At 40.6% G+C, this 27,088-nt stretch overlaps 1 protein-coding gene across 1 annotated transcript in view; it reads left to right on the forward strand.

The window, feature by feature from the left end:
* TTN (titin) overlaps positions 1-27,088 on the forward strand; it is a 237,258-nt gene that overhangs the window by 181,508 nt on the left and 28,662 nt on the right. Inside the window, 19 exon segments of the mRNA XM_054515423.1 lie at positions 285-587; positions 1,661-1,936; positions 2,051-2,350; positions 2,440-2,742; positions 2,979-3,278; positions 3,406-3,693; positions 3,786-4,082; positions 4,172-4,474; positions 4,571-4,876; positions 5,651-5,938; positions 6,041-6,331; positions 6,427-6,714; positions 6,881-7,471; positions 7,566-7,670; positions 8,178-8,375; positions 8,457-8,753; positions 8,874-9,461; positions 9,555-9,857; positions 9,974-27,079. Coding sequence (XP_054371398.1) covers positions 285-587; positions 1,661-1,936; positions 2,051-2,350; positions 2,440-2,742; positions 2,979-3,278; positions 3,406-3,693; positions 3,786-4,082; positions 4,172-4,474; positions 4,571-4,876; positions 5,651-5,938; positions 6,041-6,331; positions 6,427-6,714; positions 6,881-7,471; positions 7,566-7,670; positions 8,178-8,375; positions 8,457-8,753; positions 8,874-9,461; positions 9,555-9,857; positions 9,974-27,079 — 22,731 coding nt within the window.

The raw sequence follows: 27,088 nt of genomic DNA on the forward strand, positions 1-27,088 counted from the left end.
TGTTTCCTGTTTCTTTTTCTCTAATTTTAGCAGATTTTTTGCATTTTTGAGTTACTGCTTCTAAATGGAACAATGCTGCTAACTAATCAAGTATAAACATTAGTATGTCTGTATCAGTTTCTTTCAAATAATATGATCAATGAATATAGTACCTTTGAAATTATTACGAGTTTCCATCTTTTATATATTGTTCTTGTTGAATTTGCATGGATAGCATCCAATATTCAAGAGTAAAAAAATCTTGGAAATTCAGTGTTTAATGTGTTCCTTTTTTCCCCTTAAAGGTGAACCTGATCCACCAAGAAAACTTGAAGTTACTGAAATTACAAAGAATAGTGCTACTTTAGGCTGGCTGCCACCACTGCGCGATGGAGGCTCTAAGATTGACGGGTACATTGTCAGCTACAAAGAACATGATCAACCAGCAGATCGCTGGATGGAGTATTCAGTCGTTAAAGATCTCTCCATTGTTGTGGCTGGTCTGAAAGAGGGAAAGAAGTACAACTTTAGAGTGGCAGCTAGAAATGCTGTAGGAGTAAGTTTGCCAATAGAAGCTACAGGAGAATATGAAATTAAAGAACAACTCAGTAAGTAACAATTTGAATACTACTAAATATATACTGCTTCAATAATTAAATGAGTGAGATATACAGGTTTTTGAGTCACAGAAAGATGTTTGCTTTACGGAGTTATCTGGAGGATTATGGTTAACTGCACTGAATATTTTAACAGGTCAGGAAAAAATGAGAGTTGACCACTAAGTCAGAATTATTAAATAATTTTTCAGGTACAGTTGCAGTTGGAACTGAGAGATAAGAATTAGGGAGAAATATATAAACAAATTTAAAATACCTTCAATTAGGTTTAAATGAAAGAGAAGAAGTGTCAGACTGGTAGTTTGAGAGATAAATTGGAAAGATGGGCTTATTTTAATGTAAGAGAAAATAAGTGGTTTATATTATAAGGTTGATTGGGAATCTAAAACAAAAATCATGGAGGACAGGTTGACCTATTTAAGGTGGCAGAGTTTCTGAGGCACAGAAAGATGTAGGGTAAGGGCAAGATTAGTAGAATCTTCTTAATTTGGGACATGGGAAGAAAAAGAGAGAGGTACAGGAACAGGAGAATGAAAACTAGCTAGTGGAAGGAAGTACACCAAACATGCTGCCAGGTTTCTTTTGGGAAAAAATTGATTTTGTGCAAAAGAAGAAGTAGGAGATAAATAATTGAAAGATACAGAAAGACTCACTGTGCAAGCAGGTTTATCTCAGTAAGAACTTCCATTTTCTTCTGAATGTTTCTTGTAGAAGGTCAGCAATAAGTGAGCAACAGGTTTCAGATAAAAAGAGAAATTATATTTTGTGCATTAGTAGTGCACAAATCTCTACATAAATGTGTGTGAAGGCAATCCAAAGTCATAAATATTCTCTTATAAACTGTACAATAATACAAAAGTAAGACTGGAATGGATATTGTCACCTGCAGAAACTGAAGTTGTCCATAAGTGGAACCTAAATTAAAGAATTTCTAGTCGTTCATACAGATGATTCCACTTAAGAGAGAAGCAGAGAAGTTTCACATGAAAAAATAAGAAAAAGTTAATTAATATGTCAAAGAAGTTGAACTTATTTGCCTCTGTGTGTGGTTTTTTTTTTTACAGTCCCACCTAAAATTCTGATGCCTGATCACGTTCACATTAAAGCTGGAAAGAAACTGAGAATTGAAGCTCATGTATATGGGAAGCCTCAGCCAGTCTGTAAATGGCTGAAGGGAGATCAAGATGTAGTTACATCCAGTCGCCTTGCTGTGCATAAAGCAGAAAAGTCTTCTGTTCTTATCATTAAGGATGTAACAAGAAAAGATACTGATTTTTATACTCTTACTGCAGAAAATAGCTCTGGTACTGATAGTGCGAAAATCAAAGTGACAGTCATGGGTATGTTCCATTTGGTTGTTTTTCAGTCCAGCTTTATACAAAGCTGGTTTTACTATATTCCAGTGGTTGCCTTTTATTTCATCCCTTTTTTCTTGATATACTTTTCTCATGCAGATAAACCAGGTCCGCCACAGCCTCCATTTGATATTTCTGAAATAGATGCTGATGCTTGCACTCTTTCATGGCACATACCTCTTGAAGATGGTGGCAGCAACATTACAAACTATGTAGTTGAGAAATGTGATGTAAGCCGAGGAGACTGGGTAACAGCTTTATCTTCTGTCACAAAGACAAGCTGCAGAATTGGAAAACTGATTCCTGGAGAAGAGTATATGTTCCGTGTTCGTGCTGAAAATCGTTTTGGGATTTCTGAGCCGCTTCCTTCTGACAAGATGATCGCAAGATTCCCATTTGGTATGCCAGTTTTTGATAGCAGCATTTCTCTATTTAAACTTTCTACTAGAAAACATACAATTGATGTCTATCTTCATATTCCTTTCTAGATGTTCCCAGTGAACCAAAGAATGCACGTATTACCAAGGTCAATAAGGACTGCATTTTTGTTGCTTGGGATAGACCAGATAGCGATGGAGGCAGTCCAATCACTGGTTATCTCATTGAGCGCAAAGAAAGGAACAGTTTACTGTGGGTGAAAGCTAACGACACCGCTGTGCGCTCCACAGAATACCCTTGTGTGGGCCTCATCGAAGGTCTTGAGTATACTTTCAGAATTTATGCATTGAACAGAGCTGGAGCAAGTAAACCTAGTAAACCAACCGAGTTTGTCACAGCAAGAGCACCAGTTGGTAAGCCACCCATACCAATACTTTGCAACAGACTGTTTTTATGATAATTTTCAATATATCTGCAACTTATGATCTTTAGTTTGCCCTTCTGTTTATACTTTCCTGTTTATTATGACATCACTCTGATTGCACTGTCTAGGTATGCAGTAAATAGGGTCCAGTAACATTAAAGCCATTTTTTAATGTATTAGTTCTTTTTTGAAAAATATACTATAATATGTTTTTATTTGCCATAGATCCCCCTGGAAAACCTGAAGTTATTGATGTCACTAAGAGTACTGCATCACTGGTATGGACAAGACCGAAGCATGATGGTGGTAGCAAACTTATTGGCTACTTTGTGGAGGCTTGCAAATTACCTGGTGATAAGTGGGTTCGGTGCAATACAACTCCATATCAAATACCCCAGGAAGAGTATACTGTGACTGGTTTGGAAGAAAATGCTCAGTACCAATTTAGAGCAATTGCCAAGACAGCAGTTAACATTAGTCGACCTTCAGAACCTTCTGATCCAGTGACCATTCATCCAGAAAATGGTAAGGAATACAAAAGCATTTGATAGCTCTGGAAGGAGTCTGTGCATATTGGGAACTAACACTCATGTGAAGAACGAGACATTCACCTCCTACTAGATCAATTAACTTTTGGACTCTTTCCTTTCAGTTCCTCCCAGAATAGAGTTGGATCTGTCTATGCAATCACAGCTTACAGTAAAAGCTGGAACTAATGTGCGCCTGGAGGCAAATGTGTATGGCAAGCCAATGCCAGCAATCACCTGGAAGAAAGAAGGAGAAGTTTTAAAGCCATCTGAAGGTCTTAAGATCACCACAAAGAGAAATCTTGCTACAGTTGAGTTGTTCAGTGTTAACAGGAAGCAAACAGGAGACTACACTATCACTGCTGAAAATGCAAGTGGATCAAAGTCAGCAACCATTAGGCTTAAAGTACTTGGTAAGCTAAAGACTGTCTATTAATAAACACATTTATAATTAAATTATATAGCAAGATATGGAACTATAACAATGCAATGTTAATTGTTCTAGATAAGCCTGGCCCACCAGCTTCTGTCAAGGTCAAACATATGTATGCAGATCGTGCAATGCTTTCTTGGGAGCCTCCTTTGGAAGATGGAGGTTCAGAAATTACTAACTACATTGTAGACAAGCGTGAAACAAGCAGACCTAACTGGGCCCAAGTCAGTGCCAATGTACCTATTACAAGCTGCACTGTGGAGAGACTGATAGAAGGACATGAGTATCAGTTCCGCATTTGTGCTGAAAACAAATACGGTGTTGGAGACCCCATCTTAACTGAACCTGCAGTTGCTAAGAACCCGTATGGTAAGTGCTTTGTGGAATAGTTTCATTAATCACTGGATTTTTGTCTATACTTAAGAATGTGAGTGTAATTTTCAAATAAATCTCCACAGATGTGCCCGGACCTTGTGATCCACCAGTAATTAGCAATGTAACAAAAGACTTTATGACTGTTAGCTGGAAGCCGCCAGCTAGTGATGGTGGATCCCCAATAACTGGTTATATACTTGAGAAGCGTGAAACGAAGGCTCTTAACTGGACAAAAGTAAACAGGAAGCCTGTCATTGAAAGAACTGTTAAAGCTACTGGACTCCAAGAAGGAACAGAGTATGAGTTCCGGGTGATAGCATTGAATAAGGCTGGACCTGGCAAGCCTAGCGCACCGTCTAAAGCTGTGTATGCTCGTGACCCTCAATGTAAGCTAAAAGTCTCAGATATTTTCAATTATTATTATTTCCAAATATTATCATGCAGCATTTGGTATGCTAACTTTATGTTGTTTTGATTCCCAGATCCTCCTGGCCCACCTGCTTTCCCAAAAGTGGTTGATACTACTCGTAATTCCATAAGCCTGTCATGGAGCAAACCAGCATATGATGGGGGAAGCCCTATCATTGGTTATCTAGTGGAATCAAAACGAGCTGACACAGACAACTGGGTCAGATGCAATCTACCCAAGAATTTACAGGCTACACAATTTGTGGTAACGGGGCTGATGGAGGATACAGAGTACCAGTTCCGTGTTTATGCTGTCAATAAGATTGGATACAGCGATCCAAGTGATGTTCCGGATAAACACACTGCCAAGGACATTTTAAGTAAGTTCACTGAAAACACATTGCCTTGTTGGCTTTTGCTTCAATTTATGGGATGAGTTTCAAAGAAACACTTTGTCACAGGTCAGGCACAGATTAATTTGGAACATGTTTTTACTCAAAAAATGTGGGCTAAAAGTGGCTAATTTGGAAGAAAACAGAGCAGTTAGGAACAGAATAGAATTTGGTGTCTTCTTTTTTCATTGTATGCTTTATAGCCTTCTGCCTCCTACTGGATCTTCAAGATTTTTTGTCTTTTTTTAGCCATAATATTAGAATTTTCAGATCTCTCATCTTTCTTAAAACTTTCAGTCACCTTCATATCTTCTAAATAATTTGAAGCCAAGATTACTATTCTAAGCAGCTGTATGATACTCTTTGATTGTATGACACTTGCTCTTTAAGATACATGCTAGCTTTTGTATGCATTTTGCTGTACCTACAAAAGCATTGCTTTATAAAACTATCTTAGTTCAAGAAAAGCATTGGAGTCCAGGGTGCTCTGAAACTCCTTTGAATTCTAGAGAAACTAAGAGCATTTCTAACATAAATGGTGTAAAGGCAGAAAAAAAAAGGAGGTGAAATCACTGAAAAAAAAAGTATATTTTCAAATTATCTTCAAACAGGAGTCAGGATACTTACTAACATCATCACAGGCATGAGAAGTTGGGTAGTCCAGCAAAATGCCAGTAAAAGGGGAGTTTTTGTCACTGTAACTTTTGTGATAATCTTAAACATAATGCTTTAATTACATGGGGTTTTTTCTTAAACACACAGTTCCGCCTGAAGGAGAACTTGATGCAGAACTAAGGAAAGTCCTTGTGCTGCGTGCTGGAGTCACAATGAGACTTTACGTGCCAGTAAGAGGACGTCCACCTCCTAAGATTTCATGGTCTAAAGTGGGTGCCAACCTAAGAGATAGACAAGGATTAGACATCAAATCAACTGATTTTGATACCTTCCTGCGTTGTGAAAATGTAAATAAATATGATGCTGGAAAATATGTCCTCAGTCTGGAGAACAGCTGTGGCAAAAAGTCGTACACCATTGTTGTAAAAGTACTTGGTAAGTTTCAGGGCTTTCCCATTATAATATATTTGTTAACTTTTTAACTGTTTTTCAAAAGTCTGTTACTAAATCAAATATGGTGGTGTTGTGTTTATCCAGATACTCCAGGCCCGCCCATTAACCTGGTTGTAAAGGACGCATCTAAAGATTCTGCCTACATTACATGGGAACCTCCTCTGGTAGATGGGGGCAGTCCAATCACAAATTATGTTGTTGAAAAACGTGATGCAGAAAGAAAATCATGGTCCACGGTAACAACAGAATGTCCAAAGACAAGCTACAGGATAACTAATTTAGAAGAAGGCAAATCTTACTTCTTCAGAGTTTTTGCTGAAAATGAATATGGTATTGGTGATCCTTGTGAAACTCGTGATGCTGTCAAAGCTTCTGGTAGGAAAAATGAATCCTTTTCACCCATTTTTTTTGTTCAAATAATCTTTATTTTTAGCTTGAATGAAAACTTACTATGCTTTTCTTCCTTCCAGAAACACCTGGGCCGGTTGTGGATCTAAAAGCTTCAGCTGTAACAAAATCCTCATGCAATTTGGTATGGAAGAAGCCTATCAGTGATGGTGGAAGCCGTATTTCTGCATATATTGTTGAGGTCCTGATTGGTGAAGATAAATGGCAAGAAGTCATGCGGGGAAAGAACCTCCATTTTTCAATGAGAGACTTAAAAGAAGGACAAGAATACACTTTCAGAGTGAGGGCCCAAAATGATGCTGGATATGGAACTCCATCAGAGATCACAATTGTAGCAAGAGATGATGTTGGTGAGAAGCAAGATCATTAATTCAATGCTTTACTTACCCAAATTATATTTTATGCATACTATCATTACCATGTATACATAGAAATAAGATACCTTTAAAACAGCATCTTAATTTTACCACAGAGTTTATGTGTGGTGGAATAACTGGATTCCTTCATTTTTTACAGCGGCACCTGAACTTGACTTAAGAGATCTACCTGATTTGTGCTATACTGCTAAAGAGGGTAGCAATTTCCGTCTTAAAATCCCTATGAAAGGCAAGCCTGTCCCAACCGTAACTTGGAAGAAGGATGAAGACCAGGCAATTACTGAGAGTGGAAGAGTTGCATTTGAATCTACAGCAGTTAACACCACCCTTGTGGTACATGACTGCCAGAAAGCTGATGCAGGAAAATACACAATAACTCTGAGGAATGTTGCTGGCAGCAAGGAAGGCACTATTTTTATGAAAGTTGTTGGCAAACCTGGCATACCAACAGGTCCAGTGAAATTTGAAGAAGTCACAGCTGATGCCATAACCTTAAAATGGGGCCCTCCAAAAGATGATGGTGGTTCAGAAATCACTAACTATGTTCTAGAGAAGAGAGATAATGTAAACAATAAGTGGGTGACTTGTGCCTCTGCAGTCCAGAAAACCACATTTAGAGTTACAAGACTTCATGAAGGAAATGAATATACATTCAGGATCAGGGCTGAAAATAAATATGGAGTAGGAGAAGGTCTTAAATCAGAGCCTGTCATTGCAAAACATCCATTTGGTAAGTATCCATTATAATTTTTGAAATCTAAAAAATTCATTTTAGAGGTGATAACAATTTTTAACACTGCTGCATTTTTTTCAATATTGTTTAGATGTCCCAGATGCTCCTCCACCTCCCAATATTGTTGCTGTTCGGCATGAGTCTGTAGCCTTAACTTGGACTGATCCCAGAAGAACTGGAGGTTCACCAATCACAGGTACATCCCCCAAAACCTCCCAAGCATTTCAGTAGTTAATGCTACTTAATAGTTCTTTCTCTCTGTCAAAAGGCAAGATAAAAGTAGCAGGTGTTGATGCACTGACTTGATTGATTGATTGCTTGATTGACTGACTGATTAAGTGACTGATTTCACTGGTTTACTTCCTGTTTAAAAAAAGAAATAACTCAAATGTTGGGAAAATACTGAGAAACAATATCTTTTCTCAGAGCCAAAATATGTAAAGAAATAAACGCAGATTCACCTGTATGTGACAATACTTGGGTCTACAAAATTAGCAATTTGCATTTACGAACACCTCCTCATTGCAATTATGTACATCCACCATGTATGTCCTCATCCATTTCTTAACCTGATTTTCAGTGCTCCTCTCGCACAATGCATATACAATGTGCAATATGGGCAGTATGATGTTTCACAATGCTGTGAGAAATTAGGATTTCTAGAAACCCCCCCCATATTTTTATCTCATAATTTATCTTCTAGGCTATCACATTGAAGTTAAAGAAAGAAATAGTCTTCTGTGGAAGAGAGCAAATACAACACCAATAAGAATGAAAGATTTCAGAGTGACAGGGTTAACTGAAGGTCTGGAATATGAATTCAGAGTAATGGCAATCAATTTGGCTGGAGTAGGTAAACCAAGTCTTCCATCTGAACCAGTTGTGGCACTTGATCCTATTGGTAAGTCATCAGGAGAATAAAAAAGAAAATTCTGAAATTTGAAATAGCTTTTGTTTGACTGCTATTTTTTTTCCCCCCTAGATCCTCCTGGGAAGCCTGAAGTTATCAATGTAACCAGGAGCTCAGTAACACTCATTTGGACAGAACCAAAATATGATGGTGGACATAAATTAACCGGCTATATTGTTGAAAAGCGTGATTTACCCAAAAAGACTTGGATGAAAGCTAATCACGTGAATGTTCCAGACTGTGCATTTACTGTAACTGACCTTACTGAAGGCTGCAAATACGAATTCAGAATTAGAGCAAAGAACACTGCTGGAGCTATCAGTCCTCCATCTGAATCCACAGGAACCATAATATGCAAGGATGAATATGGTATGTAGATGGCATTGAAAAGGCAGAATTTTACTTGAATAATTATTATCAAATTTCTTTTGTTTCCTATCTCTGTGTTCTTGTTGTAACAATCAGTATTTTTTGACTTGGTTTTGACAGAGGCACCAAGCATTGTTCTGGATCCTACTTTGAAGGAAGGTTTAACAGTAAAAGCAGGGGAAACCATCACACTATCTGCTATTAGTATCCGTGGCAAACCACCTCCAACTTCAGCATGGTCCAAAGCTGGAAAAGATTTTAGACCCTCAGAGCTTGTGCACATTGAAACCAAACCAACTTCTTCTACTCTAAGTGTCAAATATGCAGCCAGAAAAGATTCTGGAGAATACACCATCACTGCAACCAATCCTTTTGGCACTAAGCAGGAAACTGTACATGTGAAAGTTTTAGATATTCCAGGACCTCCAGGGCCTATTGAAATCAGCAATGTTTCAGCAGAAAAAGCTACTCTTACATGGACACCTCCTGCAGAAGATGGTGGATCACCAGTAAAATCATATGTTCTTGAAAAGAGAGAAACTAGTCGACTGCTCTGGACATTGGTTGCTGAAAACATTGAGAGCTGTAGGCATGTTGTTAGCAAGCTCATTCAAGGAAATGAATATGTTTTCCGTGTCTCAGCTGTAAATCAGTATGGCAAGGGTGAACCAGTACAATCAGAACCAGTTAAAATGGTGGATAGATTTGGTAAGTAGAACAAGCTAAGGAATTCCAGTGTGGTTTTATTAATTTCTAAAGACTTGATTTTTTGTTTAACTATACTTTTTTCTTCCTGAACAGGTCCTCCAGGCCCTCCTGGAAAACCAGAAGTAACAAATGTGACTAAAAATACTGTCACAGTTACCTGGAAAAGGCCAGTCGATGATGGTGGAAGTGAAATCACAGGTTACCATGTCGAGCGAAGAGAAAAGAAAGGTTTAAGATGGGTGAGAGCAACAAAGAAACCAGTTTCAGATCTTAGATGCAAAGTAACTGGTCTTCTGGAAGGAAACGAATATGAATTCCGTGTCAGTGCAGAAAATAGAGCCGGAGTCGGACCACCAAGTGACACTTCAAACTCAGTCCTTTGCAAAGATGTTGCATGTCAGTATCATGCTTTTTCTTTTTGGGGGTGGGTGGGATGGGTAGGGAACACATTCAGAGAGCATATAAATGACTTCTGCTGTAATGTAATGTTTTATCTTTTATTTGCTTTTCAGACCCACCAGGTCCACCTGCAAATCCAAGGGTGACTGATACCACAAAGACAAGTGCATCTTTAGCCTGGAACAAGCCTCACTATGATGGTGGTCTTGAAATCACTGGCTATATAGTAGAGCATCAAAAAGAAGGAGAAGATGAATGGGTGAAAGACACAATAGGGACTGCTTTAAGAATTACTCAATTTGTTGTAGCTCCTCTGCAGACCGGGGCCAAGTATAATTTCAGAATCTCTGCAATGAATGCTGCAGGTGTCGGTGAAGCAGCAATAATTCCAAGTGTGGAAATCGTTGACCGAGAAGAGATTCCTGACTTTGAACTGGATGCTGAGCTAAGAAGAACACTTGTTGTTAGAGCTGGATGCACTATTCGAATTTTTGTACCTATTAAAGGACGTCCAACTCCAGAAGTTACATGGACAAAAGATGATGTTTCACTCAAAGGACGTGCCAGTATTGAAAATACCGACTCTTTTACACTCTTGATTGTCACAGAGTGCACCAGATATGATGCAGGAAAATATGTAATGACTCTTGAAAATGCTGCTGGTAAGAAGACTGGCTTTGTAAATGTAAAAGTCTTGGATACACCAGGTCCACCAATAAACCTTAAGCCTAGAGAAATAACCAAAGACAGCATAACCCTCCAATGGGATATGCCTCTGGTAGATGGAGGCTCACGTATAACCAACTACATTGTTGAGAAACGCGAATCAACTCGGAAGGCATATTCAACAGTCACAACCAACTGCCAGAAGTGTTCCTTCAAGGTTCCTAATTTGGCTGAGGGGTGTGAATACTATTTCAGAGTACTGGCTGAAAATGAGTATGGTATTGGTGAGCCAGCTGAAACTACAGAACCAGTAAAAGCTTCCGAGGCCCCATCCCCACCTGAGAGCCTTAATATTATGGATGTAACACGGAATTCAGTTAGCCTGGCTTGGCCAAAACCAGAACACGATGGTGGCAGCAAGATCACTGGGTATGTAATTGAAGCACAGAGAAAAGGAACCAACCAGTGGGCACACATCACCACTGTAAAAACGCTGGACTGTGTAGTAAAGAATCTAACTGAAAATGAAGAGTATACTTTCCAGGTTATGGCAGTTAACAGTGCTGGAAGAAGTGCCCCAAGGGAAAGCAGACCAGTTATTATCAAGGAGCAAACAATGCTACCAGAGTTTGACCTCCGTGCTATTTACCAGAAAACAGTCATTGCCAAAGCTGGTGACAATATCAAGATTGAAATCCCTGTACTTGGTCGTCCAAGGCCTACTGTGACTTGGAAGAAAGAAGACCAAATACTTAAGCAAACACAAAGGGTAAATTATGAAAATACAGCAACTGCAACCATACTGACCATCAATGAATGCATTCGAAGTGATAGTGGTCAATATCCACTGTCAGCTAAAAATATTGTTGGAGAAGTTAGTGAAGTAATCACAGTTCAGGTTCATGACATACCTGGACCACCTACTGGACCAATCAAATTCGAAGAAATTTCATGTGATTTCCTAACATTCTCATGGGAGCCTCCTTTGAATGATGGTGGTGTACCAATAAGTAACTATGTTGTAGAAATGCGTCAGACCGACAGTACCACGTGGACTGAATTGGCAACTACAGTGATACGCACTACATTTAAAGCCATTCGTCTCACTACTGGAGTTGAGTATCAGTTCCGTGTTAAAGCTCAAAACAGATATGGAGTTGGTCCAGCCATTACTTCAGAGTCTGTAGTTGCCAACTATCCGTTTAAGGTACCTGGGCCTCCTGGCACTCCTCAGGTGATTGCAGTCACCAAAGAAACCATGACCATTAGCTGGAATGAGCCAGTTAGTGATGGTGGAAGCCCAATACTAGGATATCACATTGAAAGAAAAGAGCGAAACAGCATTGTTTGGCAGACTGTAAGTAAAATGTTGGTGTCAGGAAATATCTTTAAATCATCTGGACTTACTGATGGCATTGCGTATGAATTCCGTGTTATAGCAGAAAACCTGGCTGGGAAGAGTAAGCCAAGCAAGCCATCTGAGCCTGTGTTTGCCCTGGACCCAATAGATCCACCTGGTAAGCCGATACCTCTGAACATTACAAGACATGCAGTTACACTGAAGTGGACTAAACCAGAATATAATGGAGGTTTTAAGATAACTGGCTACACTGTTGAAAAAAGAGACCTTCCTAGTGGCCGTTGGCTGAAGGCTAATTTCAGCAATATACTAGAGACTGAATTCACTGTAAGTGGCTTGACAGAAGATGCTGCTTATGAATTCCGTGTCATTGCTAGGAATGCTGGTGGAGCTGTTAGTCAGCCCTCAGAGCCATCAGATGCAATCACTTGTAGAGATGACATTGAAGCACCAAGGATAAAGGTGGATGCTAAATACAAGGACACCATAGTGCTGAAAGCAGGTGAAGTTTTCAGACTTGAGGCTGATGTTTCAGGTCGCCCTCCACCAACTATGACATGGACAAAGGGAGAAAAAGAACTTGAGGACACAGCAAAATTAGAAATAAAAATAGCAGATTTCTCTACCATTCTCACCAACAAAGATTCCTCAAGAAGGGATGGTGGTGCTTACACACTTACTGCAACAAACCCTGGTGGCTTTGCCAAGCATATCTTCAATGTTAAAGTTCTTGATAGACCTGGTCCCCCAGAAGGGCCTTTGGCTGTGTCTGAAGTCACTGCAGAAAAATGTGTGCTGTCGTGGCTACCTCCACTGGATGATGGAGGAGCAAAGATTGACCATTATGTGGTTGAAAAACGTGAAACAAGTAGATTAGCGTGGACATCTGTAGGTGCAGAAGTTCCAGTGACTAAACTGAAGGTTACTAAACTGTTGAAGGGCAATGAGTATGTGTTCCGAGTTATGGCTGTTAACAAATATGGAGTCGGTGAGCCTCTGGAATCAGAGCCCATTCTTGCAGTAAATCCATATGTTCCACCTGATCCACCTAAAACACCCGAAGTTACAGCAATTACAAAGGATTCTATGGTTGTCTGTTGGGGCCATCCTGATTCTGATGGTGGGAGCCCAATAACTAACTATATTGTAGAACGTCGAGACAAGACTGGTCTACGGTGGGTGAAATGTAACAAAAGGGTTGTTACTGACTTACGTTTTAAAGTGTCTGGACTGACAGAAGGCCATGAATATGAATACAGGGTCATGGCAGAAAATGCTGCTGGTGTCAGTGAGCCAAGCCCAACCAGTCCATTCTATAAAGCCTGTGATACTGTGTTTAAGCCTGGTCCCCCAGGTAATCCTCGTGTTTTGGATAGCAGCAAGTCTTCTATTACAATAGCATGGAACAAACCAATATATGATGGTGGTTCAGAGATCACAGGTTACATGGTTGAGATTGCTCTACCTGAAGAAGATGAGTGGAAGATTGTAACTCCACCAGTGGGTCTAAAGGCCACTTCTTTTACCATCACTGACTTGAAAGAAAACCAAGAGTATAAAATACGGATATATGCTATGAACTCTGAAGGTCTTGGGGAACCTGCTCTTGTTCCTGGCACTCCAAAAGCTGAAGAAAGAATGCTACCTCCAGAGATTGAACTTGACGCAGAGCTACGTAAAGTTGTAACTATTAGAGCTTGCTGTACTCTGAGACTCTTTGTCCCAATTAAAGGAAGACCAGCACCTGAAGTTAAATGGACAAGAGAACATGGGGAATCTTTGGATAGAGCAAGCATTGAATCAACAAGTTCTTATACTTTACTTATTGTTGAAAATGTAAATAGATTTGATAGTGGCAAATACATACTGACAATTGAAAACAGCTCAGGTAGTAAAACAGCTTTTGTGAACGTCAGAGTTCTTGATACTCCAGGGGCACCTCAAGATTTGAAAATAAAGGAAGTTACAAAATCTTCAGTTACACTCACATGGGAGCCTCCTCTCATAGATGGTGGCTCTAAAATAAAAAATTATATAGTTGAAAAACGTGAATCAACAAGAAAAGCTTATTCAACTGTTAATGCGAATTGCCACAAGACCAGCTGGAAAGTTGATTCACTGCAGGAAGGCTGCAACTACTACTTCAGAGTCCTTGCTGAAAATGAGTATGGAATAGGCCTTCCAGTTGAAACTTCAGAATCCATAAAAGTGTCAGAAAGACCACTTCCACCAGGGAAAATAACTTTGTTGGATGTGACAAGAAATAGTGTAACCTTATCTTGGGAAAAACCCGAACACGATGGTGGTAGCAGAATTCTGGGCTATATTGTAGAAATGCAAAGCAAAGGCAGTGAAAAGTGGTCAACCTGTGCTACCGTAAAAGTTACTGAAGCCACCATCACAGGACTGATCCAAGGTGAAGAATACACCTTCCGTGTTTCAGCTCAGAATGAGAAAGGTATCAGTGATCCTCGCCAGCTGGGTATACCAGTGGTTGCAAAAGATCTTGTGATCCCCCCAGCTTTCAAACTACTGTTTACTACTTTCAGTGTTCTAGCAGGAGAGGACTTAAAGGTTGATGTTCCTTTTGTTGGTCGACCCAAACCAGCAGTGTCTTGGCATAAAGACAATGTGGCACTGAAGCAGACTACAAGAGTAAATGCAGAAAGCTCAGAAAACAACACAGTGTTAACAATAAAAGAAGCATGCAGAGAAGATGTGGGATCATATTTAGTTAAACTTACAAACTCTGCTGGTGAAGCAGCTGAGACACTAAATATTGTTGTCCTTGACAAACCAGGACCTCCAACTGGACCAGTAAAAGTAGATGAAGTCACAGCAGATAGTATTACCATTTCCTGGGAACCACCCAAGTATGATGGTGGTAGCTCTATCAATAATTACATTGTAGAAAGAAGAGACACTTCCACCACGACTTGGCATATTGTGTCAGCTACTGTTGCTAGAACAACTATAAAAGCATGTCGTTTAAAGACTGGCTGCGAATATCAGTTCAGAATTGCAGCTGAGAACAGATATGGGAAGAGTACGTATCTCACCTCAGAGTCAATAGTAGCCCAATACCCATTTAAAGTTCCTGGTCCACCTGGAACTCCTTTTGTTACAAATATCACAAAAGACAGCATGGTGGTACAATGGCACGAACCGGTCAACGATGGCGGTAGCAGGATCATTGGTTATCACTTGGAGCGCAAAGAAAGAAACAGCATTCTGTGGGCTAAACTGAATAAAACACCTCTTCCAGATACCAAGTTTAAGACAACTGGCCTTGAGGAAGGTCTTGAATATGAATTCAGAGTCTCTGCAGAAAACATAGTGGGAATTGGAAAGGCAAGTAGAGCATCAGAATGCTATACTGCACGTGACCCATGTGACCCTCCAGGTCGTCCAGAACCTATAATTGTCACAAGAAGCTCAGTAACACTCCAGTGGAAGAAACCTATATATGATGGTGGAAGTAAAATCACAGGTTATGTTGTTGAAAAGAAGGAATTACCTGATGGCCGTTGGATGAAAGCAAGCTTTACAAATGTCATTGATACTCAGTTTGAAGTAACTGGTCTAGTCGAAAACCAGAGATACGAGTTTCGTGTTATAGCACGAAATGCTGCAGGTGTTTTCAGTGAACCGTCTGAGAGCTCAGGGGCAATTACAGCAAGAGATGAGGTAGAACCACCTCAAATAAGTATGGATCCAAAATTCAGAGACACTATTGTAGTGCATGCTGGTGAGTCATTCAAGCTTGATGCTGATGTTCATGGCAAACCAATACCTTCCATTCAGTGGTTAAAAGGTGATCGTGAGCTGACAAGCACTGCTCATATGGAAATAAAAACTACTGATTTTGCAACAAGCCTCAGTGTGAAGGAAGCCACGAGAGTTGACAGTGGGCAGTATGTACTACTGGCAAAGAATGTGGCAGGTGAAAAGAAGGTTCCTGTTAACGTCAAAGTTCTTGATAGACCTGGACCTCCAGAAGGACCTGTTGAGTTTACAGGTGTTACAGCTGAAAAATGCACACTGTCATGGAAACCTCCACTACAAGATGGTGGTAGCGATATTTCACACTACGTTGTAGAAAAAAGGGAAACCAGTCGCTTGGTGTGGACTATTGTTGACTCAAATGTGCAAACCCTGAACTGCAAAGTTACAAAACTTCTAGAAGGAAATGAGTATGTTTTCCGCATCATGGCAGTAAATAAATATGGTGTTGGTGAACCTCTTGAGTCTGATCCAGTAGTCGCAAAGAACCCATTTGTTGTACCACTTCCTCCAAAGGCTCCAGAAGTCACAGCAGTTACCAAGGATTCTATGATAGTTGTATGGGAAAGACCAGCCTCAGATGGTGGCAGTGAAATCCTTGGCTACGTCCTTGAAAAACGAGATAAGGAAGGCATTCGCTGGACAAGATGTAACAAACGCCTGATAAGTGAACTGCGATACAGAGTGACTGGTCTTATAGAAAATCATGATTATGAGTACAGAGTTTCAGCTGAAAATGCTGCTGGTCTTAGTGAACCAAGTCCACCTTCTACTTACTACAAAGCATGTGATCCTATTTACAAGCCAGGTCCACCCAATAATCCTAAAGTTACGGATGTCACAAGATCTTCAGTTTTTCTTTCATGGGGTAAACCCATATATGACGGTGGCTCTGAAATTCAGGGATACATTGTGGAAAAATGTGATGTAAGTGATGGTGAATGGTCAATTTGTACCCCTCCAACTGGAATTAAGAATACTCACATGGAAGTAGAAAAATTAGTGGAAAAACACGAATACAAATTCCGCATATGTGCAGTTAATAAAGCAGGAGTTGGAGAGCATGCAGATATTCCTGGTTCTGTTATTGTAGAAGAGAAGATGGAGGCACCAGACCTTGACCTTGACATGGAATTAAGGAAGATTGTAAATGTGAGAGCAGGAGGTTCCTTAAGACTGTTTGTTCCCATCAGAGGTCGTCCAACACCTGAAGTAAAATGGGGTAAAGTGGAAGGTGACATCAGAGAAGCAGCTATTATTGATACCACTAGTAGCTTTACTTCCCTTGTTCTAGATAATGTTAACAGATTTGATAGCGGAAAATATACTCTGACCTTGGAAAACAGCAGTGGAACAAAGTCTGCATTTGTCAGTGTAAGAGTACTGGATACCCCAAGTGCACCTGTTAATTTAAAAATCAGAGAGATCACTAAAGACTCTGTTTCACTTTCATGGGAGCCTCCTCTCTTGGATGGTGGAGCAAAAATAAAGAATTTCATTATTGAAAAGCGTGAAGCAACAAGAAAAGCATATGCAGCTGTTGTAACAAACTGCCACAAGACTTCATGGAAAGTAGATCAACTTCAGGAGGGCTGCTATTACTTCTTCAGAATCTCTGCTGAGAATGAATATGGAATTGGCCTCCCTGCAGAAACCAGTGACCCAATTAAAGTTGCTGAAGTTCCACAGCCTCCTGGGAAAATAACAGTGGATGATGTCACAAGAAACAGTGTCTCACTAAGCTGGGCAAAACCTGAACATGATGGTGGTAGCAAAATTATACAATATATTGTTGAAATGCAAGCAAAGGGTAGTGAGAAGTGGTCAGAGTGTGCTCGTGTTAAAACACTTGAAGCAGTTGTTACTAATCTAACTCAAGGGGAAGAGTATCTTTTTAGAGTAATGGCTGTAAATGAAAAGGGAAAGAGTGATCCTCGAGCACTTGCAGTTCCAATCGTTGCCAAAGACCTGGTGATTGAACCTGATGTAAGACCTGCTTTCCACAGTTACAGTGTTCAGGTGGGACAGGACCTAAAAGTAGAAATACCAATTGCAGGTCGACCTAAGCCAACTGTTACCTGGGTTAAAGATGGCCAGCCATTGAAGCAGACAACAAGAGTAAATGTTAGTGATTCAACTGACCTCACTGTATTGAATCTTAAGGAAACTAGCAAAGAAGACAGTGGCACTTATGAAATCACTGTGGCTAATGTTGTTGGGCAAAAGTCTGCCTCTGTTGAAATTATTACTCTAGACAAACCTGACCCGCCAGTTGGACCTGTGAAGTTTGATGAAATAAGTGCAGAAAGTATCACCCTGTCATGGAATCCCCCAGTGTACACAGGCGGCTGCCAAATCACCAACTATATTGTGCACAAGAGAGATACGACAACCACTGTATGGGAAACAGTTTCAGCTACTGTTGCAAGAACTACACTGAAGGTGACTAAACTGAAAACTGGTTCAGAATACCAGTTCAGAATATTTGCTGAGAACAGGTATGGGCAGAGTTTTGCATTGGAATCTGCACCCGTTGTAGCACAGTATCCCTACAAGGAACCAGGACCTCCTGGCACACCATTTGTGACAACAGTTACAAAAGACTCCATGGTTGTACAATGGCACGAACCAGTAAATGATGGTGGCAGTAGAGTGTTGGGCTACCATCTTGAGAGAAAGGAGAAAAACAGCATCCTATGGACTAAAGTAAACAAGACTATTATTCAGGACACAAGTTTTAAGACAAATAACCTTGAAGAAGGAATTGAGTATGAGTTTCGAGTTTCTGCAGAAAACATTGTTGGTGTAGGCAGAACAAGTAAAGTTTCTGAGTGCTATGTAGCTCGTGATCCATGTGATCCTCCAGGTCGCCCAGAAGCTATAATAATAAAAAGAAGCTCTATTACTCTACAGTGGACCAAACCGGAATATGATGGTGGAAGCAAGGTTACTGGTTATATTGTAGAAAAACGTGACTTACCAGATGGTCGCTGGATGAAAGCGAGCTTCACAAATATCATTGAAACTCAGTTCACTGTAACAGGACTTACTGAAGACCAAAGATATGAATTTAGAGTAATTGCAAAGAATGCTGCAGGTACAATAAGTAAACCTTCTGACAGTACAGGACCAATAACAGCAAGGGACGAAGTTGAACTTCCACGAATTTCAATGGATCCAAAGTACAAAGACACTATTGTTGTAAATGCTGGTGAGACATTCAGACTTGAGGCTGATGTTCATGGAAAGCCACTACCAACCATTAAGTGGTACAAAGGAGATAAAGAGCTTGAGGACACTGCTAGATATGAAATAAAGAACACCGATTTCAGTGCATTAATAATTGTAAAAGATGCTATTAGAGTTGATGGTGGACAGTACATTCTAGAAGCCTCTAATGTTGCAGGAACAAAGACAGTAACAGTAAACGTAAAAGTCTTGGACAGGCCAGGACCTCCAGAGGGCCCAGTGCAAGTGACAGGAGTTACAGCTGAAAAATGTGCACTGGCATGGGGTCCTCCTCTTCATGATGGTGGCAGTGATATTTCTCATTACATTGTAGAGAAGAGAGAAACTAGCCGCCTGGCATGGACTGTGGTTGCTTCAGAAGTTTTACCTACAATGCTGAAAGTAACAAAACTCTTGGAAGGAAATGAATACGTCTTCCGTATCATGGCAGTTAACAAATATGGGGTTGGTGAGCCATTAGAATCTGTGCCAGTAATGATGAGAAATCCATTTGTGGTTCCTGGACCACCAAAGGCCTTGGAAATTACCAACATCACGAAGGATTCTATGACTGTGTGCTGGACCCGGCCAGACAGTGATGGAGGTAGTGAAATCATAGGTTACATTGTAGAAAAGAGAGACCGAGCAGGCATCAGATGGATAAAATGCAATAAACGCCGCATTACAGATTTGCGATTAAGAGTTACAGGTTTAACAGAGGATCATGAATATGAATTCAGAGTTTCTGCTGAAAATGCTGCTGGAGTTGGTGAACCAAGCCAAGTTTCTCCCTACTTCAAAGCTTGTGACCCGATGTTCAAGCCTGGCCCACCTACAAATGCCCATGTTGTGGATACCACCAAAAGTTCAGTTACACTCGGTTGGAGTAAACCTATTTATGATGGTGGTTGTGAAATCCAGGGATACCTTGTTGAAATCTGTAAAGCAGATGAAGACGAATGGTCGCTTGTTACTCCACAGACAGGCATACGCGCCACTCGATTTGAGATCAAAAAGCTTACTGAACATCAAGAATACAAACTACGAGTATGTGCTCTCAACAAGATCGGTGTGGGAGAGGCTGCATCAGTTCCTGGTACTATTAAACCAGAAGACAAACTTGAAGCTCCAGAACTTGATATTGATTCAGAGCTAAGGAAAGGGATAGTGGTTAGAGCTGGTGGGTCTGCTAGGATTCACATACCATTCAGGGGACGACCAACACCTGACATCACATGGTCCCGAGAAGAAGGTGAATTCTCAGAAAAAGTTCAGATTGATAAAGGCATAAACTACACCCAACTTTCAATTGACAACTGTGATAGAAATGATGCTGGAAAATATATTCTTAAACTGGAGAACAGCAGTGGTTCTAAATCTGCATTTGTTACAGTGAAAGTCTTGGACACGCCAGGACCCCCACAAAACTTAGTGGTAAAGGATATAAAGAAGGATTCTGCTGTATTATCTTGGGAGCCACCAATTATTGATGGTGGTGCAAAGGTAAAGAACTATGTAATAGACAAGCGTGAGTCAACCAGGAAGGCATTTGCAAATGTAAGTGCTAAGTGTGCCAAGACAAGTTTTAAAGTTGAAAATCTTACAGAAGGAGCAATTTATTACTTCAGAGTTATGGCTGAAAATGAATATGGAATTGGTGTTCCAGTTGAAACCAGGGATGCTATCAAAGCCTCAGAGCCACCTCTGCCTCCTGGGAAAGTAACACTCACTGATGTCACTCAGAGAAGTGCATCACTTACGTGGGAAAAACCTGAACATGATGGAGGTAGCAGAATTTTGGGATATCTTGTTGAAATGTTGCCTAAAGGAACAGAAAAATGGAGTGTTGTGAGTGAGACCAAAACATGTAATGCAGAGGTGTCTGGTTTGAGTCCAGGACAGGAATATCAATTCCGTGTGATTGCCTACAATGAAAAAGGCAAAAGTGATCCCAGAGCACTTGGAATTCCTGTGATAGCTAAAGACTTGACTATTGAGCCAAGTTTCAAACTGATGTTTAATACATACAGTGTACAAGCTGGAGAAGATCTGAAGGTAGAAGTACCATTTATAGGTAGACCCAAACCTACTATTACTTGGACAAAAGATGAGCAGCCACTGAAACAGACAACCAGATTAAATATTGAGAATACGACAACATCAACTATTTTACATATTAAAGAAAGCAACAGGGAAGACTTTGGTAAATATACAGTGACAGCAACAAATGCAGCAGGTACAGCAACAGAGCACCTGAGCATAATTGTACTAGAAAAGCCTGGCCCACCACGAGGACCCGTCCGCTTTGATGAAATTAGTGCAGACTTTGTTGTTTTATCATGGGAACCACCTGATTATACTGGTGGCTGCCAGATAAGCAACTATATAGTAGAAAAGCGTGACACAAGCACTACCACATGGAACATTGTGTCAGCAACTGTTGCAAGAACAACCATCAAAGCAACAAAGCTTAAAACAGGTTCTGAATACCAGTTCAGGATTTCTGCTGAAAATAGATATGGGAAGAGCTCTCCTTTGGCATCTAAATCAGTTGTTGTGCAATACCCCTACAAGGTGCCTGGACCACCTGGAACCCCATTTGTTACAGCATCTTCCAAGGACCACATGATTGTACAATGGCATGAACCAGTTAATGACGGAGGAAGCAAAGTTCTTGGCTACCATCTTGAGCGTAAAGATAAGAACAGCATTCTTTGGACAAAACAGAACAAGTCGCTTATTGTGGACACCAAATATAAAACAGACGGCCTTGAAGAAGGTCTTGAATATGAGTTCAGAGTTTCTGCTGAAAACATTGTTGGCATTGGCAAAGTCAGCAAAGTATCAGAACTCTATGTTGCCCGAGATCCTTGTGACCCACCTGGCCGCCCAGAGGCCATTGTTGTTACGAGAAGTAATATCACACTGAAGTGGAAAAAGCCAGAATATGATGGTGGAAGCAAAATAACTGGTTATATTGTAGAAAAGAAAGAACTACCAGATGGTCGCTGGATGAAAGCCAGCTTTACAAATGTGTTGGAAACAGAATTTACAGTAAGTGGTCTTGTTGAAAACCAACGATATGAATTCAGAGTAATTGCAAGAAATGCAGCAGGTTGCTTGAGCGAACCATCTGAAAGTACAGGACCTATTACTGCCAGAGATGAAATTGAAGCACCAGGAGCTTCATTGGATCCTAAATACAGAGATGTCATTGTTGTTCATGCTGGAGAAACGTTTGTTCTTGAAGCTGATATCCATGGCAAACCTATTCCTGACATTACATGGTCAAAAGATGGTAAAGACCTTGAAGAAACAACTGCAAGAATGGAAATTAAATCTACCATTGAGAAAACAAGTCTCACTGTCAAAGACTGTATAAGAGTAGATGGAGGTCACTATACTCTTAATCTCAAAAATGTTGGTGGCACCAAATCTATACCAATCACTGTGAAAGTGCTTGACAGACCAGGACCTCCAGAAGGACCTTTGAACATTACAGGTGTCACTGCAGAAAAATGCTACTTGTCATGGTCTCCACCTTCACATGACGGTGGTTCTAGTATCTCACATTATATCATTGAGAAGAGAGAGACAAGTAGGCTTTCATGGACACAAGTAGCAACAGATGTGCAGGCTCTAAATCACAAAGTAACCAAACTCCTTCCTGGCAATGAATACATTTTCCGTGTAATGGCAGTGAATAAATATGGAGTTGGAGAACCCTTGGAATCTGAACCAGTTGTGGCTCGTAATCCATACAAGCCCCCTGGTCCTCCTTCAACACCTGAAGTTTCAGCAATCACAAAAGATTCTATGGTGGTAACATGGGGTCGCCCAGAAGACAATGGAGGAGCTGAAATTGAAGGTTACATACTTGAAAAACGAGACAAGGATGGTATCCGGTGGACCAAATGCAATAAGAAAAGGCTGACAGACTTGCGATTCAGAGTAACAGGTCTAACTGATGGGCATTTCTATGAGTTTAGAGTGTCTGCTGAAAATGCTGCAGGGGTAGGGGAACCCAGTGAGCCATCCATTTTCTATCGTGCTTGTGATGTATTATATCCGCCAGGTCCACCTACCAATCCAAAGGTTACAGATACTTCCAGGTCATCAGTTTCCCTTGCCTGGAGTAAGCCCATTTATGATGGTGGCGCTCCTGTTAAAGGATATGTAGTGGAAGTAAAAGAAGCTGCTGCTGATGAATGGACTACCTGTACCCCACCAACAGGCCTACAAGCAAAACAGTTCACCGTGACAAAACTGAAGGAGAACCAGGAGTATAACTTCCGCATCTGTGCCATCAACTCAGAAGGAGTAGGAGAACCTGCAACTATACCTGGTGCAGTCTTGGCAGAGGACAAGACTGAACCTCCTGAAATTGAACTTGATGCGGATCTCAGAAAAGTAGTCACTGTACGTGCTAGTGGTACTTTACGCCTGTTTGTCACCATCAAAGGAAGACCAGAACCTGAAGTTAAATGGGAGAAAGCGGAAGGAACAATTAGTGAGCGAGCTCAGATTGAAGTCACCAGTTCCTACACAATGCTGGTCATTGACAATGTCAATAGATTTGATAGTGGTAGATATAATCTTACTTTAGAGAACAACAGTGGCAAAAAATCCGCTTTTGTTAATGTCAGAGTGCTTGATACACCTAGTGCACCTCTAAACCTGACCATCAGAGAAGTGAAAAAAGATTTTGTAACTTTAGCCTGGGAAGCACCACTGATTGATGGCGGAGCTAAAATTACCAACTACGTAGTTGAAAAGCGAGAATCCACAAGAAAGGCATATGCCACAGTTACAAGCAACTGTACTAAGAATTCCTTCAAGATTACTCAACTACAAGAAGGATGTAGTTATTACTTCCGTGTTCTGGCTGTAAATGAATATGGGGCTGGTTTACCAGCAGAAATTGCTGATCCAGTTAAGGTGTCTGAACCACCTTCTCCACCGTCAAAGGTCATTCTTGTTGATGTGACTCGCAATTCTGCATCGATTAAATGGGAAAAGCCAGAGAGTGATGGTGGTAGTAAAATTACTGGTTATATAGTAGAAATGCAGACTAAAGGAAGTGTAAAATGGAGTGCATGTACACAGGTGAAAACACTGGAAGCAACAGTAACAGGCTTAAGTATGGGAGAAGAGTACAGTTTCAGGGTGATTGCTGTTAATGAAAAAGGAAAAAGTGATCCAAGAGAACTTGGTGTCCCAGTCATTGCAAAAGATATTGAAATCCAGCCATCTGTTGAGCTTCTTTTTAACACATTCACGGTGAAAGCTGGAGATGATCTTAAGATTGACATTCCATTCAGAGGGCGACCTCTTCCCACTGTTAGCTGGAAAAAGGATGGAAATCCCTTAAAACAGACAACCAGGGTAAATGTTCAAACATCAAAGACTTTAACTTCACTGTCCATCAAGGAAGCTACAAATGAAGATCTGGGACAGTATGAATTACATCTTTCAAATACTGCTGGAACAACAACAGCTTCTCTAACTGTAGTTGTCCTTGACAGACCAGGACCACCAACTGATGTTAAAATTGATGAAGTTAGTGCTGATAGTGTAACTCTGTCTTGGAAACCTCCAGCATATGATGGTGGATGTCACATTAGCAATTACATTGTGGAGAAGAGAGATACTACCACAACAACATGGGAGGTCGTATCTGCAGCAGTTGCAAGAACATCAATTAAAGTATCTCGGCTCGTCACTGGATCTGAATATCAGTTCCGTGTTTGTGCAGAAAACCGCTATGGGAAGAGCACTTATACTAATTCTCCTTCTGTTGTGGCAGAGTATCCATTTAAGCCTCCAGGTCCACCAGGAACACCTCGTGTGGCACATGCAACTAAATCTTTCATGATTGTAACTTGGCAGGTACCAGTTAATGATGGAGGCAGCGTAGTACTAGGATACCATTTGGAGCATAAAGAAAGAAGCAGCATTCTTTGGACAAAAGTCAACAAGAGCCTCATAACTGATACACAAATGAAAGTTACAGGTCTTGATGAAGGACTCATGTATGAATATCGTGTGTATGCAGAAAACATTGCTGGAATAGGCAAATGCAGCAAAGCATGTGAACCAGTTGCTGCAAGAGATCCATGTGATCCTCCTGGTCAACCAGAAGTTACTAATATTACAAGAACATCTGTCTCATTGAAGTGGACTAAACCAGAATACGATGGTGGAGCTAAAGTAACAGGATATATTATTGAACGCCGAGAACTACCGGATGGTCGTTGGCTAAAATGTAATTTTACTAATGTGCAAGAAACATACTTTGATGTAGGTGGACTTACAGAAGACCAGCGTTATGAATTCCATGTGATTGCAAAGAATGCTGCTGGACTCTTCAGTCAGCCATCTGAATCAACTGGACCTGTGACCGTGAAAGATGACATAGAGGCTCCAAGAATTATGATGGATGCCAAATTCAGGGATGTTGTAGTTGTGAAAGCTGGAGAAGTGTTTAAAGTCAATGCTGATGTTGCAGGACGGCCAATACCAGTGATTTCATGGACAAAGGATGGCAAGGAGCTCGAAGGAAAAGCTAGAGTTGAAATAGTGTCAACAGATTACACTACTGCAATAACCATTAAGGACTGTATCCGAGGGGATTCAGGACAGTATGTACTAACATTACAGAATGTTGCAGGAACAAAATCTTTGGCAATTAATTGCAAAGTACTTGATAGACCTGGCCCACCTGCAGGTCCATTAGAAATAAATGGCCTTACTGCTGAAAAGTGCCATTTGTCATGGGGACCCCCTCAAGAAAACGGTGGTGCAGATATTGATCATTATATTGTGGAAAAACGTGAGACCAGCAGAATTGCATGGACACTTTGTGAAGGAGAGCTTAAAACAACATCTTGTAAAGTGACAAAATTACTGAAAGGTAATGAATATATTTTCAGAGTAATGGGAGTTAACAAATATGGCGTTGGTGAGCCTCTAGAAAGTGTTGCTGTCAAAGCCCTAGACCCATTTACAATTCCAAGCCCGCCTACATCTTTAGAGATCACCAGTGTGAGCAAAGATTCAATTACTCTGTGCTGGGCAAGACCTGAGTCTGATGGAGGCAGTGAGATCTCAGGCTATGTAATTGAAAGGCGTGAGAAAACCAGCCTAAGATGGATTCGTGTAAACAAAAAGCCAGTTTATGATTTAAGAGTGAAATCATCGGGTCTCCGTGAGGGATGTGAATATGAATTCCGGGTTTATGCAGAAAATGCTGCTGGCCTAAGTCTCCCAAGTGAAACCACACCATTGATTAAGGCAGAAGATCCAATCTTCCTGCCATCGCCCCCATCTAAACCTAAGATTATGGATTCTACAAGGTCAAATATCACAATTGGTTGGACAAAGCCACTGTTTGATGGAGGTGCTCCAGTAACAGGATACACAGTTGAATACAAGAAAACAGATGAAACTGACTGGACAACAGCTATTCAGAATTTAAGAGGCACAGAATATACCATAACTGGATTAACGTCAGGCTCTGAGTATGTTTTTAGAGTGAAATCCATTAACAAAATGGGTGTCAGTGAACCAAGTGATGTCTCAGAACCTCAGGTGGCTAAAGAAAGAGAGGAAGAACCTGCCTTTGAAATTGACAGTGAAATGCGGAAGACTTTAATTGTAAAGGCTGGTGGATCATTCACAATGACTGTTCCTTTCAGAGGCAAACCAGTCCCAAATGTAACATGGAACAAACCAGACACTGATCTCCGTACACGTGCAAGCATTGACACTTCAAGTAATTGTACATCTCTTACTATTGAAAAAGCAACAAGAAATGATTCTGGAAAATATACATTAACATTGCAAAACATCCTGAACACTACCGCCTTGACTTTAATGGTCAAAGTTCTTGATACACCTGGCCCACCATCTAATGTTGCAACAAAAGACATAACTAAAGAATCTGCTGTGTTATCTTGGGATGTTCCTGAAAATGATGGTGGAGCACCTGTAAAGAACTATGTAATTGAAAAACGAGAAGCTAGCAAAAAGGCGTGGGTCACTGTGACAAACAACTGTCATCGCCTGTCCTACAAAGTGACTGGTTTGCAAGAAGGTGCCATTTACTACTTCCGTGTCTCCGGAGAAAATGAATATGGTGTTGGAGTGCCTTCTGAGACCAAAGAGGGAACAAAAATAACAGGTATGTTTT

Source organism: Molothrus ater, chromosome 7 (genome assembly GCF_012460135.2).
Source record: "Molothrus ater isolate BHLD 08-10-18 breed brown headed cowbird chromosome 7, BPBGC_Mater_1.1, whole genome shotgun sequence".
Taxonomy (NCBI): domain Eukaryota; kingdom Metazoa; phylum Chordata; class Aves; order Passeriformes; family Icteridae; genus Molothrus; species Molothrus ater.